The sequence below is a fragment of the Lipotes vexillifer genome, unplaced genomic scaffold, assembly GCF_000442215.2.
Source record: "Lipotes vexillifer unplaced genomic scaffold, Lipotes_vexillifer_v1.1 scaffold57, whole genome shotgun sequence".
NCBI classification, from domain to species: domain Eukaryota; kingdom Metazoa; phylum Chordata; class Mammalia; order Artiodactyla; family Lipotidae; genus Lipotes; species Lipotes vexillifer.
The window spans coordinates 1170808-1187405 of NW_006788075.1; the positions used below are offsets into that span (position 1 = coordinate 1170808).

A 16598-nucleotide genomic window follows, 5' to 3' on the forward strand; every position below is an offset into this window, starting at 1 on the left:
CATTTCGTATCCTGCTGCAATAACCATATCCTTAGTGTCTTGTAGCAGAATAGCATAACTGAGAAGACAGCAAATTTAAGAACCAAGAACTTGGTGTGGGAATTCCAGCTCTTCTACCAGCGGCAGAGTAGAGTTAAAATGGATCGCTTACTTTCTGTGAATTGGTTTCTTCAAGTGTAAAAGGAGGGGTTTGGCTTCAACCAGATCCTTTTCATGCTGAAATTCTGTGATTCATTAAAATATAGTAATCCCTAGCCATCTGAAGCATAACATAGTTCTTCTGCCAAGAACCAAAGAATATCACCGAGGAAATTTGGTTTCTTTGGAGAATTGCTCTCCTTGGGTTCCTACCCAAGTAAGTATTTGCAGAACTTGACTGGAGATTAAATTACACATAGTAGCACTGAAATTATAAGAGGAAATACAAATATAGCAAAACTATTGAAGTCAATAGAGATTTATTCAGACTTTGTCCAAATTCTCGTGAGTATTTTGTAGCTGTGGGACATACAGAAAGTTATTTAACTCTCTGAACTTTAGTTTCCTCATCTAAAAATAGAACTATAATAATAGTACCTACTTCATAGATTTGTAAGGAGAATTAAATGAGATATATACACTGTGGTGCTTTGACAAATGCTTGGCTTATTATGGAGTAAACCTTAGCTGCTGCTGTTATCATCATCATCATCGTCATCATCTTTATTATCATCAGTGTGTGACATGTGTAGTTTAAAACATTTTATTATAGCAGCTGTACTATAAGAGTCTCATAGTATAGTTTTATAACGATTACTTTGAGTCATCAAGGGAAAAATTAACTTACAAAAGGAAATGCCATTGAATCAGTTTAAACTTCTTTTTTTTTTTTTTTTTTTTTTACTTGCGTTATGCGGGCCTCTCACTGTTGTGGCCTCTCCCATTTGCGGAGCACAGGCTCCGGACGCGCAGGCTCAGTGGCCATGGCTCACGGGCCCAGCCGCTCCGCGGCATGTGGGATCTTCCCGAAACGGGGCACGAACCCGCGTCGCCTGCATCGGCAGGCGGACTCTCAAGCACTGCGCCACCAGGGAAGCCCTAAACTTCTTTTTTAAACAAAATTGGTACTTCATTTTGTGTGCTTTTAGTTACAGTGAAAATTCCCTTGAGGAATATACCTGATTCTCAGATGATGACAGAACAATGAGTCATTACTGTAATTAGTTCCAGTTGCTGTGTATACTTAAAGTTTAGAAAATAGTATTTTTCAAAAGTGTATTTTCCCTAAATAGGCCATAAAAGTAAGATTTTATAGTTCATATATATCTGCCTTAAAAATAGGTTTTTGAAACATCCTGTAAACATTTTGATTGTACCGTCAAGTTTTCTCCACCCTTTCTGTATGAACTGTTGTCAGTGATTATTGATAGCATTGTCTACTTGATGTTTACAGTCTGCAGTGTATGTTTTACAGAATTAATAAGCTATAGTTAAATCATTTAACGTATACCTGAATGTCCTATTGTAGTTAGTGTGGTTGCTTTATCAATGCTGGTTTGCACTTATTTTAAATCAAACATGCAGATCATTTATAAACTGATGGTCATTTTAAAAGAAGAAAAGCTTTATACATAACTTAGTGCAGAAAGTCAAGTTAGTCTATAGTGTAAAGGTTAGAGAAAAATGGAAGTCTGTAAGGTAAATTTGAAAAGGGTTTAAGGGGTTATTGGATGTGTCTTCCTAACAAATAACTGTGAGTTTAGACTTTATTTGAATTATCTCTCATTGTAGTTTATAAATGATGGTGTTGAACACAATGTAATGTACTTGGGGTTTAGTAGCACCTAGCACTCAGACAGACCTTGAACAACATTCCCACTAAAAGGAACCAGGACTCCTTGAAGAAATGGCAGGTTCCAAGGATGGGAGCCTGGAACATATTGTTAGGCCAGAAAGTAAGGAAGTGTTCAAAAAAATGATGGTGGCCTATCACAAGGATACAGGGTCATTTTGAAGGTGTTCCCAGTGACCAAATCTGGGGTGATTTGAGTGTCAAAATAGTTAAATTCAGTAAGAATTCTAAATCATTAGGAAAAAAGATAGGAATCCATGAGACCTCACCAATAATGCACATACATATTCATAGAATCAGGAGAAGAGAGGGCTCAGGGGCCAGCTGGTAAATGTGGAGGAAATGCTGACACTGGAAAATTATGATTTTATCACTATCATAGTAAGGTTTAGTTTAGCCAAGAATCACAAGTCGATGTTAAATCTAGGGGAGAAGTTCTGATGAAGAGTGGAGGTATTTGCAAAGGTTGCTTATTGGTTGCAGTAGGAAAATTGGACAGCACTTGATCTGGATAGTGAAAATTAACATCACCAGTGTGCCTCTGGATGTGACACCCTGAGGAGAACACAGCATCACTTACATTCTCTTCTAGTCAGAACTGAACTACCTGCATCTAATCATAAGGAAACATCAGACGAGTTCCAAATGATGAGCATTCTATTAAAAGAAAAACTGTATTCTTCAAAAATATTAATATTATAGAAGGCAAAGGAAGGCTAAAAGGCTCTATATTAAAGGAGACTAAAGGCACAGGATATATAGATGGTTGATCCCAAGACTGGGATCTTGTATCTGGAGGAAAATTAAGATTTTTTTCTAAGGCGTAATTGGTTCAGTTGACAACATTATTTTGCAGATTGTAGGTATTGTATAGATTTTACTTTTACTGAAATTGTAGCTATATTGCAGTTGTATTAGAAAATGCACACTGAAATATTTATGGGGAAAGGGCCATGATGCATTCAACTTACTCTCAAATGGTTGAGAAAAAAAGCACTTTGTGTGTGTGTGGTGTGGTGTTGTGTATGTGTGGGGTGTTTTTTTTTTTTTTTTTTTTTTTTTTTTTGGGGGGGGGGGGGGGTTTTTTTTTTTTTTAGGAGGAGGAGATGGAGAGGGAGAGAGGGAGTTGATAAAGCAAATGAGCAAAATGGGATTCTGGATAAAGTTATACAGGTGTTCTTTGTTTTTGTGATTTTTCTGTAAGTTAGAAATATTTCCAAATATGTTTATACACACATGCATGCACAAGTTGGTTGAGACTTATTTCTTTTATACTTATCTCTTATTGTTCTAGGTTGCTAATTTACCTTTGATACTTAATTGGTTTAAGATGTTAAGTTCATTGATCACAGATATACACATTGATTTTTAATTTCTTTTAAATAGTGCTGGGCCTAAAGGAGATAACATTTATGAATGGAGATCGACTATACTTGGTCCACCAGGTTCTGTATATGAAGGTGGTGTGTTTTTTCTGGATATCACATTTTCATCTGATTATCCATTTAAGCCACCAAAGGTAAGAACCTAGAATTGCATTCTTTAATACTTATCCTTTTCCACAGTCAGTTTATTCTAGGGGATGGATGCAGTTATTTTTATTTAATTGTTTTTCATGGATTATACAGAAACTCTCATGTAACCAAGGATTTTAAAACTAGAAGTAATTGATTTGTGTCTTTTACAAATAACTTTGTAATCAGCGGAGAGTTTGTTAATTGTAAATAAAAGTATGCCACTTTGCACATCAGTAAGCACATAAATTTTAGATTTATGATATGAGAAAAAGTATCTTATGAACCTTGCTTAAGAAACCTGTTGGGATAAAAAGTAAATTTGTCTGACAGCTTCCGGAAAGAAGAGTTAAGTAACTTGAATCTTGTGTTAAATACCCTATCTTTATAGATGAGCAAAGACTAGAAACCTATAGCAGAGAAGAGAGAACTAGTACTATTTAATACACTTATTTTGTGCCCTCTGTAAGTATGATGCATTAATGGGAGTGAGGGCGGCTGGGTGACTTAGGCCTCCTGTTGTCTCTGAATGTGAATTAGGTGGATAACAGCGAGAAGGGTTGAGTTGTGTCTTGTGATCACTGGCAATTATTTTTCAAGTTTTAAACATAACAGTTACTTGAATAGCTTCCTCCTCTGACTTCTCCCAATAAAATGGTCAAGCCAGCAGTTTTTACTATCAGTATTAAGCCTGAGCATAATTATGCTGTAGAAAGACTTCTGACATGTCAGGGAGAAGTGTTATCAAGCCCTTAACTGTCAACCTAGTTCCTTATGTTCCCTTCACTATTTAAAATATATGTAACAATTTAATGCCTGCCTCACGTGCATGTGTGTTGTTATGTGTGTGTGTGTAAAAATAAAGGATTTTTTTTTTAAAAGAAGGCAGATCATTTCTCCCTTGTCTAACAAGGTAACAACAGTTCCACCTAGTGGTATTTACCTCAAATTGCAGATACCAAGTTTCCCTATCACCTGGAGGTATTGGCTTTCAACTACAGCTGTCAGGTTTTGAGTGCTTTACTTTGTGGTCCCATCAGAACCTAAGATCTTTAAATGATGGTCTTATTTAATGTTCTCGGGTATGTCGAGTAGTATCTTTTGCTAGATCAATCAAAGAAAGGGACAAAACCCTCATGTTAACAATACTGCAGATTGTATTCACATTCAAAATGACACATGTTAAAAGCCAATATATCATTAACTATTCAGTTTGCCTTCAGTGCTTAAGTTTTCTGTATTATAGCAAACAAAACCTAAGCAAAATAGCACATGACTGTATTTATAGTGAGGCTTATTTCTACTTTCATCATTTTTCATATTGGAAATTGGTTTTAACGTGGTAGCAAAATTAGAAAAAAGTTTGCAAGGTTTAGTTTTTATGAAATTTTTATACATGAGGGAAACTTTGTTAAAGGAAGAGACATTTTTCTTAGGATCTTTTAATGGAAAATAGAGATTGACTAGCATACTTCTGTATATGATTTGTCATAATTATTTTGGTTAATATGGCTGTTTATTAATTTAGTATGTTAATTTTTTTGCTAAAGTCTCAATATTTTTATTTTCTAACCCTTTAATGTTGATTCCTTCCTCTTCCCTAAGATATCTTATGCAGTATTATGAAGCATTCTTCAGATCTATAGTTGGACAAGTGAAAAAGAAATAAGACTTCTGCTGTTATCTTGGTTTAGGTATAATTATTTCTCTACAGTTCTGCTTATTTTTGAAGTTCAGATAAGGTGTTGAACTTCTTGAAGAACAGTAGAAATTTAATTCTTTCTGTTCATTGATTGTTAAAAGCTGAAAGGAATCAGAGTATTAATTGTGTTTGTAAGCCATGCATATCTATTGAGTAGTCAGCTGTCAATGATATGAGCATACATTATTCCCATATTCTGGAGCAGGGCTGCCTAATAGAAATATAATGCAAGCTACATGTGTAATTTTTCATAGAAACAGTGAAATTTTAATAATATTTTACTTAATCCAGTGTATCCAAAAATATCGTCGTTTCAACATGTAATCAATAGAAGCATCATTAGCGCCATATTTTACATTCTGTTTGATATTGTCTTTGAAATCTGGTATGTATTTTACACTTTTAGCCCATCTTAATTCTTGTAACCACACTTTAAGAGCTCTGTGTAACTAGTATGTACTGTGTTAGAACAGTTCTAGAGTTATATACAGTAGTCCCTCCTTATCTTCAGGAGGTATGTTCCAGGACCCTCAGTGGATTCTTGAAACCACGGATAGTACTGAACCCTATATGATGCTATTTTTTCCGATGCATAAATGCCTATGATAAAGTTTAATTTATAAATTAGGTACAGTAAGAAATTAAAAATAACTAATAATAAAGTTAGAGCGGTTATAACAATATACTGTAATAAAAGTTATGTGACTGTGGTCTCTCTCTCTCTCAAAATATCTTGTACAAACTTAATGCCTCTTCCGTCGTAACTAAGCACTTATGCCTGTAGCGTTTTCAGCTTGAGGTACAACAGCAAAACTAGCACAAGTGTTTTTATCCTTTTACAATTTCATGGATAGAAGACTCATTCTTACCATAGATCTTAGCAACCTCAGTGTAGAATTTTTTTTCCTTTCCTTATTAAGTCAAAAACTTTCACCTTTTCACTTAAAGCAAGAATTTTACAGCTTCTCTTTGGCAGATCTCAGTTGCTAGCATCACTGCTCTTGAGCTTTGGGGCCATTATCAAATAAAGTAGGGTGACCTGAACACAAGCCCTGCGTTACTGCAGCAGTTGAACTGATAGCCAAGATGCTACTTAGTAGACTGACTGGGCAGGATTATGCTGGACACCCAGGCAGGGTAGAGCAGGACAGTGCAAGATTTCATCATGCTACTCAAAATAGCACAAAATTTAAAACTTATGAATTGTTTATTTCTGGAATTTTCCATTTAATATATTTGGACCCCAGTTGACCTCAGGGGTCCAAAACTGAAACCATGGAAAGCAAAAGTGTGGATAAAATGAGTACTACTGTGGTCTCTTTCTCCTCCTTCCCCACAACGCCAGTGGTTTCTTTCTTGTTTTTAATTATGCGTCCTTATCAGAAATACACTTTTGAGTGCTTTAAACATTTTCTTCCCAGACTCCACTTGGGAGATCACAGTACATTGCTAGTTCCAAGGGATCAGGAACTGTCTTTTTTCTTTACAACTCCAAATTAAGAATTAACCACCCAATTTGTGTTTGTGATTGTTTGAAACTGGTGAGTGAGTGTTTCTATGGTTTATTCTCTTTTTTCACATATCTCAAGGATATAATAGTTTCCTTTATTCAGTAGCTTAAGACCTTACTTGTTTCATTTTACTGTCTTAGTCTAACAAGACAGTGAGCCATTTGTGGAAATGAAAGTCTGAGAAATAGAAAGGCTGGTGATTTCACCAACCTTCTCCAGTATTTTCTGACACATGGCAAGAGATTAGCTAAGTTGGTGACCTTTTTCTACTAAGAAACTAACGTAACTTTAGTTTTATGTTTAAAAAAATTCTTCACTAGTTTCTCTTACCTTTGGCACCAAAACGTTTCTGTTCTCCCTTACTTCCTGTCTTTAAATAGTGGTGTATGTGTGCATGCCCACACATACATTCATAGAATTACCGTATCATTTGTTTAAACAATTCAGCGACTCATTTGGTTTAAAAGCAATATAGTTCCAGCTATACTGGGTAAAAACAATTTCTTTGAACCGAATTAAATAAAACCATTTAATTTTGCTATTACTTAAACCTAGTGTTTGTTAGCTCTTCAATGAAATTATATGCTATTTGCTATGATCTGTGATATGTTCCACTTCATTTTTGCTAGTGAGAGTTTTAGTTGGTAATAAAGCTTTTTATTTTCTTTCTGTCTTTAATGTCACTGCCCTTAGGTTACTTTCCGCACCAGAATCTATCACTGCAACATCAATAGTCAGGGAGTCATCTGCCTGGACATCCTTAAAGACAACTGGAGTCCTGCTTTGACTATTTCAAAGGTTTTGCTGTCAATTTGTTCTCTTTTGACAGACTGCAACCCTGGTAAGCAGATTTTTATTAACACATACAATGAAGCTACAAAAACTGCATTTTTTTCCAGTTTAAAGTGAATTTGAGAAGTAAATGCTGTTGGTAGAAAGATCAGCATAAAACACTTTTTGAGGAAATTATCAAGGCCATTTCAATTAGAATAGACCAGAAGTTTCACAATAACTTCCTTTAATTTGTTAATGGCATACTACCCTATAATTATTTTCTCCCTGTCATTTGTGACTCTCTGTTTTCTAAATTAATGGAGTTGTACAGACCACTTTTGACGGGAGTAAAGTAATGTTTCTTAACACCACTGCCTCCTTCTCTTGCTCCTTCCATGCTGCCATGTGCTTTAACGCAGCCTCTCAGTAATGAAGGGCTTCTTGTTCTCCCTTCCTTTTCGGATTATGGTTGGTTATATTAGATGTGGTAATAGTCGATATTAAAATGACAGCCGATGAGAGAGTTAGACTAGATTATGATTATAAGAACTCAGAGATAAAGTCATTAGTGTGTAATCTGTAAGAAATGCCTAACTGCCGCACATGATCTTTAATGTGGGTAGCTGACTTGAAAAAATAGTGTTTAAACGTGGGATTTCGCATATGCTCTCTTACTAAGTGGTCATTTTTTAAAGAAGTTGGCTTTTTCTAAATATTTAATCAATCACCAAAGGTTATTACTGTTATATTAGGCCTAGCAGTTATACATATACCCAAAATACAGTTTGATAGATAGATAGATAGGTAGGTAGATAGATAGAATGATATATAGAAGGATATTCATTGTGGCATCTTTTATTAAAGCAAAAGATTGTAAGTAACCTACATATCCATTAATAGAAGATGTAGCTTAATGAGGTAGCTCTATGTGAATGGATAGAGAAAACTCTCTAAGATATATTAAGTAAAAAAGCAAGGCACTGAAAAAAAACACACGTGTGTAACAATATTCTAAATGCTTATAAATGTGTATAATGTCTCTGGGTAGAAATGCTGTGAACAGGTATAAATCATTTGCCAGGAAGAGAAACTTCTGAGTAGTTGGAGTCAGGAGGGAAGAGAGCTTTACGTTTTACTGGCTGTTGTTTGGTGTACTTCAAATGTTGTACATAGTACATAGTACACCTTTTTTGAAAAATAAATTCAAAATAAAATTTACATCTCAGATTCAATTTCTCACTCAGTACTATTTAAAACAAAATGGCAAGTAAGCTTTCAAATGGAGGTAAGGGTAATGATTTAAGTCGTGTTATTGTACAGAATGAAGGAAATATTTCATTCTGAATAGCATTGCATCATAGGATCTGAGTTTGGAAAAATTAATTTTTAAATATCTGTAGAACAACAAATACAATCATCTAGCACACTTTTATTGTTCAATAAAATGCTAAGAGTAAAAAATAGTTTTTGTATATTAAAGGCATACACATTTTAAAAAATCAGATTTATTAACTCAACATTTATTTTTTAAAGAGGCTTTTCTAATTTGAATATTAAAATATAAAGATGATTATGTTACTTTAAACATTTTTCTTTTGAGAAATTAGCCATTATATATCAAGATGCTGCTGAAAAATCAGGATTTCAGTTCAGTAGACTATTAGAACTGAACCTTTAAGACACCATATAATATCTTTTAATGTTCTTTCCACTTTTCCAGCGGATCCTCTGGTTGGAAGCATAGCCACTCAGTATTTGACCAACAGAGCAGAACATGACAGGATAGCCAGACAGTGGACCAAGCGATATGCAACATAATTCACATAATTTGTATGCAGTGTGAAGGAGCAGAAGGCATCTTCTCACTGTGCTGCAAATCTTTATAGCCTTTACAATACGGACTTCTGTGTATATGTTATACTGATTCTACTCTCTGCTTTTATCCTTTGGAGACTGGGAGACTCCCCAAAAAGGTAAATGCTATCAAGAGTAGAACTTTGTAGCTGTAGATTAGTTACGTTTAAAACGCCTACTTGCAAGTCTTGCTTCTTTGGGATATCAAAGTGTATTTTGTGATGTACTAAGGATACTGGTCCTGAAGTCTACCAAATATTATAGTGCATTTTAGCCTAATTCATTATCTGTATGAAGTTATAATAGTAGCCGTAGATGACTAGGAATTACGTCATTTGTATTAAACCCAGATCTATCTCTGAGTATGTGGTTCATGCTGTTGTGAAAAATGTTTTACCTTTTACCTTTGTCAGTTTGTATCGAGAGGATTTCCTTTTACCCTTTGTAGCTCAGAGAGCACCTGATGTATCATCTCAAACACAATAAACATGCTCCTGAAGGCATAGTTTCCTGTCGTAATATTTTAAGTCAGTCTTGTTAGAAGGTGTGTCTGAGATGATTGTTGATGAGATAAAAATGTGAATATGAAGATTAACTACAGAGGACTAGTATAAATAAATCATTTATTAAATTGAAAACATTTGAAATCTTATAAATGTGTAGAGTTTTTTTCCTTTAAGTCCTAATGAGAGGATACGTGAGTTTAAATATACAAAACTGCGTTAACCATTGGTCTCAAAAAAACATAAAGCTCTACTTCGATAATATGATACTTGAGCTAAAAATAACATGAAATCCTGGCTTACAAGATTTTGTTTCCAGAATGGTGACTTCTGTCCACCATTTGGGCAGCATTGTCAAATAACTTTAATCTGGTAGCCCTTCTCTGTCTTTCATGCATTTTTGACTTCTAATCCTGTTCTTGAATTTTCATGGTGTTTTTGGTGTGCGTTACCATTCTTATTATGCACTTGGCCAACAGATACAGGCAGAGACAGAGATGAACATAGAAACCCTTGTCTGCCCTGAAGGTAGACTAGAACTCTGGATTACTGTGCAGTTGTGGCATTATTTCTCAGTTGAAAGAATAGGGAATTTTCAGGGTTTAATAGGTTATATGAATTCCTTCTTTCTAGTTATAATTATTAAATATTAGATTTCTTATAGGAGTTAGTTTATTTTTCAATATTCAGATTGGTCAACAGAGTATAAATGGTTTTTTCTATGACTGGGATAGTTATTGAGGTAATTCTCTGGTCATGTGACCAAGGTTGTGAAATATGGGCAAATGTCTTCTCCAGTCCTAAATATGGAAATAAAATACCACCCTAAATTTTATAGGCTGGAATTATTAGCATAAAAATACATTGCTCCAAGATAATAAAGTAAAACATTTCTAGTTGTATATACCCTCACAAAGAATAATGGATTCCTACTTGAGTAATTGTCAGTAGAAGTCTTAAATCAGGGTAAAAATAAAATTACAGTTCTATATCTGTCTTTCACTTAACGCACACCCGCCTCTCCGCCCCCCGCCCAAAAAAACCAAAAAGAATCTCTCCACGTTACAGAGGTACACCAAACAGGCTTAGGCTTATGAAAACCTCTGAACCTTGACTATTTTAAGCAGTAACTAATAATCTGTACTGGAGTTCAAGTTAGTGTGATGAGAATGGGCATCTTTTATGTAAGCTATAAGCATTTCTATGTAGATGAGCTGTAGAAAGTAGTTTTTACCCAGTTCCAATATTGTACATTCATCCTAGGTTAATAAACTTCTCTCTTAGTCCTAGAAAAGCATTCATCGTACTGAATATCAGGATATTTGGAGATGCTATCCTTTGACTTCCTTCATTTGCTATCAGCCTAATTACTACCACCAAACCGCTTACTTGTAGGCTGTGTCCCATACTCACCTGGGACAGAGTGGAGAGAACTGGTGACATAAAAATATTTGTGGCTCTTCCACAAATTACCTTTGTGGCCTTAAATAAGACACTTTCATCTCTTACGTAAAACTCAAAGAAGTTAATTTCATTATTTCCCTGTTCTCTGTTAGTCCTCAAACTCAGTCATTCTAATCTTACAAAATTTGTTGTGCTTGTTCCACTTTCTCTTGCCAGGATCAGGCCACAGTTTCAAATGGACTGAGTAATAAGTCATCATTTCGGTTCCTACTATTAGGTTCTCTTAAAATTCTGAATTTTTAAAAATCTTTTGTATTTTTGATCCACTTCCCAGTTACATCGATGTCCATCCATGTGTACTACAAATAGGTTTTTTTTTTCCCCATGGAACTTTGTTCTAGATGTAAATTGTGGTATTTTGAAACCTAGACGACTTCTTATTCATTAAGAGCAAATTTTACAAGTCCAAATGTAATGTTGTAAGTATTCAAGAATGGCCATAGCACCATGTACCCTGTTGAGCCTGGAGTGTTCTAATTATGATTGTGTGCCCTCAGAGGGGCCATGCAGTGCACAAACCACTACATGCCAGGCTCCACTTAGTTACTGAGGTGCCTCATCTTGTTTAATATCACTCAGAAAGCTTCAGGAGAGAGACACTCTCTCCTGAGGAGATGATCCTCACTTGACAGAATAGAACTGATTCACGGACAGGTTAAATAGCTTGATGCAGATTACACAGGCAGTATGATGCGGAAGTACAGCCCCCATTCTTTACCACTAGGCTAAGAGTTTTTGTTTATAGCATTACAGTTAGTATTTAATATATATATGTTTATATGTAAAAGCGGGTATACATAAATTAGAAAACTTCTGAAAGGTAATCTATAAGATAAAGTACAATTTTGCATTTTAGTCAATCCTTATTTTAATCTATTTTAGTCTCAAATGGAACCTTTCAAAATAAGCCCTTATTAATTGATTCCAATGAATACGAGGTATGTTTATTTATCTTCTGTCTCAGACATTTGTCATAAGAATACTTTTAATATCACTGGCTTCCCTTTTTTAATTTGGAAAATGAGATAAACGATGTTATTTTAAATTTATTTAACCATGCATCACATGACCACATCAGAAGATATATATTGATAAATTTATCAATCATTTAATGATGACCTTTTTCAAAATAAGAAGATACATTAGTTACCTAGACATTGACCTTTTTTTTTTTTTTTTTTTTTTCCTAAACTAGGATATCGTAACGTGTCACAGGGATAAAATTCGTAGGTTTGATTTGGCCCGTGTGTATGTTAACTCTTTCTAATAAGGACGTGGAGGTGCTGTGTACTTGGAGTCAGTCCTCTACTTGCCCGTGTGTGTTCTTACAGCAATACAAGAATGACTGCATTGTAAAACTCAAGTCAGTTTCAGTCCTGTGGCATCACATAGTAACCTGTGTCCTAGTCATGTTAATGCAGTACATTTGCACGTCTTCAGCTGACATACTGTGTGTGGTCTTTGGACAGAATCATGGCATGATTTGAAGCATTAATAATTTTCATAAAACCATTGCAAATGATTTGAAGGGGTTGAGCTAATGATTCTACAATAATTATCCACTTATATTTCAGTTAGTGTTTCTTTAGATGAATAGAATATGTAAATAAATCCCTTGTTTCATGTTTCAGTAATACAGAAATATTAAAAAATAATTCATAATTACATTTTAGTAGATAGGCATTATTTGAAATAACAATTTTTTGTAACTAGTTTGTTAACCTTTCTTTGGTAAAGTTCTTCAGTGATTTAAGTGAACTGCTCCAGTGCGTAATGGGATGTTTCTACACAGTGGAATGATAGTCCTTTCAAAGTGATTATGAAGTGAATTTCTAGGACTGGTGTGGATAAGTGGTGTTAAAGCCTTGTCAGACAGAATCAACCTAGATATTACCAATAAGTGCATTTAGAGAACTATAAATTGACTTTAAATCTTTTGTATCTGTAGGTTACCTTGCTGAAATCCAGTGAGGCTAAAGCCAATTATGCAGGTCTTTTTAACATAGAACATTAAAAGCAGTTTTTCCCCCAAATCTTCCAATTCCTAAAGTTTATCTCAAGTCCAGCTCTTTTGACGAAACCTTTCCATTTTACTGTCATGTACCTTCAGTCTGTCAGTCTCTCTGTTTCTTTTGAGACACCATCTGTACAAACATCGGAAATAATAGAAGCAATTCAAGCATGTACATATTTCCAAGTGTGATCAAACAAGCCAGGTGCCCTTCTGGGCAAGAATTCTTTGTTCTTTCTTTTTTTTTTTGGATGGGAGGGGTGGAGCGGGGAGGGTGGTTATACTATATACCACCTTAACTGACCTCCATGGTGAGTTTATTCTACAAATTTTAAGAGTTTGCTAATTGAAGGTCCTTTCAGGCACTGTGATGCATGCAGAGATGAATACATTCTTAAATAGTTTTTTTCCTGTCCAAATAGATTTTTCCCTCTTGTTAGCAGAGGAGAACACATCTTTGCTAATGTGTATCCATTTTCTACTGAATGAGAAATCAAACAGATGTCCCTGCTGATTTAGCTATGAAAATATTAGTATAATAATTAGGTAAGTTTTATCTAATCTATATGATGTTAAACATTCTTAATACTATTTGATGCTTTGAAAATAATTACTGTCTTTCAAACTACTCTGAATATCCAATATCTCTAGCGTGCATTTTGATACTTTATTCAGTTTAACACTTTATACATACTTCTGGATAGTGAGCTTTTGAGGATAATATCTATAGTCCTTGTCTCTGTATCTTAGCCCAATATATAACATGATATACGTTTGCTGAAAGAATGAATATTGTATCATGGGTGTAATCTTCTCCATAAGGTTATCCAGGGACCGTGTAAAGCATATAAGTCATGTCTTCTTTAATCCCCCATCATACTGATTCAGTGCTTTATACTTGGTAGGTGATATTCCTGTAAACTTGAAATGTGAGAAGTAGCAAGGGGTTATTTTCATAACCTACTTAATGCCTACTTGTTTTAAATGGAGAATGAATTAATCTTGTGATTTTAAAAGTCCTTATATATACCAAAATGCTTTCTGTCCTACAAAATGTACATCATTTCCCATTATCATTACTGTCTTAATTGATATATTTCTCCTATTCCTTTTTACTGGTAAAAAGGAAAAAGACAATGGAATATATGTATCTGCTTACAGTATTCTTTTAGGGGTATCTAATAGGAAAAATGAAAAGTGGTAGCTTTTGAAAAAATTTCTTTTAAGAGAAATATTTTAGGGAAAAGGAACAAGTATACTGTACTGTATAGTAGTACAAAGCGGGGGGCAGTCCTGGAGTGTTGAAAGTTAGTCATTGAAATATTATCCAAATCTCTTCCTTTGGTTTTTCTTTCCCACTTCTATCTTCTGTGAGAAAGGGAAATAGAATAGGACAAAGAACCAAGCAGGTCACTTTTTTCTTTATTGCCCCGTGTTATTCCTGAGCCAGTAGGTGTAATTGAAAGGTGACAGGGTAAAAGCTCCCTAATTCCAGAAGTGTAATTCTGCCTTCTCATTGTAACGTGAGTATTTCGTAAGTTGGCTAAGCAAATTCAGGTATGTTGGCTGCTTACTGCTCCAGGCCCATCTCACACCGAGAGGGGAGAGAGAGAGACCCATGGAGAACAGGTTACTGAGCGTTGTTGGTCACCAAGAGAAGTCCTGATACTCCGGGGCAAGTGTGTAAGGAACGTTAAAGATTCTCTAGGACTGAGACCGGAGTGCTTTATGACAAGTCTTTATATGAGCGTCATTCCTTCATCTCCCTGGTGATGAAGAAGAGTAATTATAAGTAACACAAGGTGAGGGAGTAAAGCTGTATTGCAGGGATATTGCTGGCACCCCTTGCCTGACTCCTGTATAGTTTTTTAGGAGCACATTAGCCCTCTGCTGAACTCTTTCCCTGGCCACACAATTCCCAAATGGTAAAGGTCATTTTAAGTATTCATGTGGGACAGTTTTTTCTTCTGTAATTTTTTTAATGACACATTTTATTTGTATTGTCACCTCCCTTGATCACGAGCCCCTAGAAATCAGGGATCCAATTCATTTCACTAACATTGGTTTAGATACGTAGGATTAGCAGTGAACAAAGCACACAAAAATCCCTATCCTTAGGGCATTTACTTTCCAGTTCAAGGCGACAGACAAAGTTTAAAAAGGTGGGGGGGGAGTGTGTATGTATGATGGTAAGTGCTATGTTAAAAACAAAATGGGGAAGAGAAATAGGGAGTGTGCTGAGAGGGAGAAAGGGGAGGTTGCAGTGCAGTTGTGAAAGGGTAATCAGAGAAGACCTCACCAAAAAGATGAGTCAAGAGCTGAAGATGGTGAGGGTGAAGAGAATTGCAGGCAAAGGAAATAGCAAATGAAAAGACCTGGGGGCAGGGGCATGCTCAGTGTTTGCCGAAACCAGCAAGGGCCCGGAGAAGGTGGGGCAGAGAAAGCAGCAACTAGAACAGCAAGAGGCAAAGTCAAGAAGATGACAGCTGAACGGGTCACGTAGTGCCGCGTAGTGTGTGGCGTGCCTTATGAGGAGTTTGGGTAGTACTCTAAGTAAGATGGAAGCCACTGGAGGGTTTTTTAGCCAAAGAATGATAGGTTTATGACCTGTTTGAGAATTTCTGATTACCGTTAGGAAAAAGACTTGGCGGGGAGGGGAGAGGGAGCCAGGCTAGAGATACTGAGGACTCCAACCTGGATGGCATTAGTGTAGATGGGAAGAAACGATCAGATTCTGGTTCAAGGTACCCAATAACATTTGCTCATAGATCTAACTGTGTGGTGTGAAAAAAGGAGTCAAAGTTTGGCACCTGAGCAAACTAGAAGGCTGGAGTTGTAGTTAAATTAAGGTGAGGAACCTGGGGGCGGCTGGTGGGAGGTGGTGACGTTAAGCAGGGCTGGAGACAGATGAAGAGCTTCGCTTTTGACAGGTTAAGTTGGAAGTGCCTGTTAAGCATCCAGATGGAGGCGTCAGAGCAGCGGACATCCGGATCTGGAATTCAGGAGTTAGTTCTGGGCCAGGCACAACATTTGGGATCCATAGGTGATATTTACAGCTATGGGACTGGATGAGATCACCAAGGAAATGAGTGCTGCTAGAGAAGAAAGAAGTCTGGGCACTCCAACATTAAGAAGCTGAGGACAGACATGAGGAGTCAGCAAAGGAACCCAGGAAGGAGCAATCAGTAAGTAAAAAGGAGAAGCCTTGGAGAGCGTGTGGACCTGAAAAGGAGGTGAAAAGTTTCACGGAGGTGGGAATGATCTACAGCTTCAGATGCGACTGATGAGCCACCTAAGATGCAGATGTGGACCAAAATGGCCATTTTATTTAGCAACTGACTGATGGCAAGCATCGTTTTGTTGGAGTGGCGAGATCAAAAGCTCTGTTGGAGTAGATGCCAAAGGTAATAGAAAGTGTAGACTTCTGACAGTTT

At 36.0% G+C, this 16598-nt stretch overlaps 1 protein-coding gene across 2 annotated transcripts in view; it reads left to right on the forward strand.

Moving 5' to 3' along the window:
* UBE2E3 (ubiquitin conjugating enzyme E2 E3) overlaps window positions 1-9691 on the forward strand; it is an 85996-nt gene extending 76305 nt beyond the window's left edge. For both annotated transcript variants that reach the window (XM_007461222.1, XM_007461221.1), the window contains exons 4-6: window positions 3218-3350; window positions 7252-7399; window positions 9053-9691. In XM_007461222.1, coding sequence (XP_007461284.1) covers window positions 3218-3350; window positions 7252-7399; window positions 9053-9150 — 379 coding nt within the window. In that variant the 3' untranslated portion in view covers window positions 9151-9691. The remainder of the gene's footprint in view (window positions 1-3217; window positions 3351-7251; window positions 7400-9052) is intronic.
* The last annotated feature ends 6907 nt before the right edge of the window (window positions 9692-16598 follow it).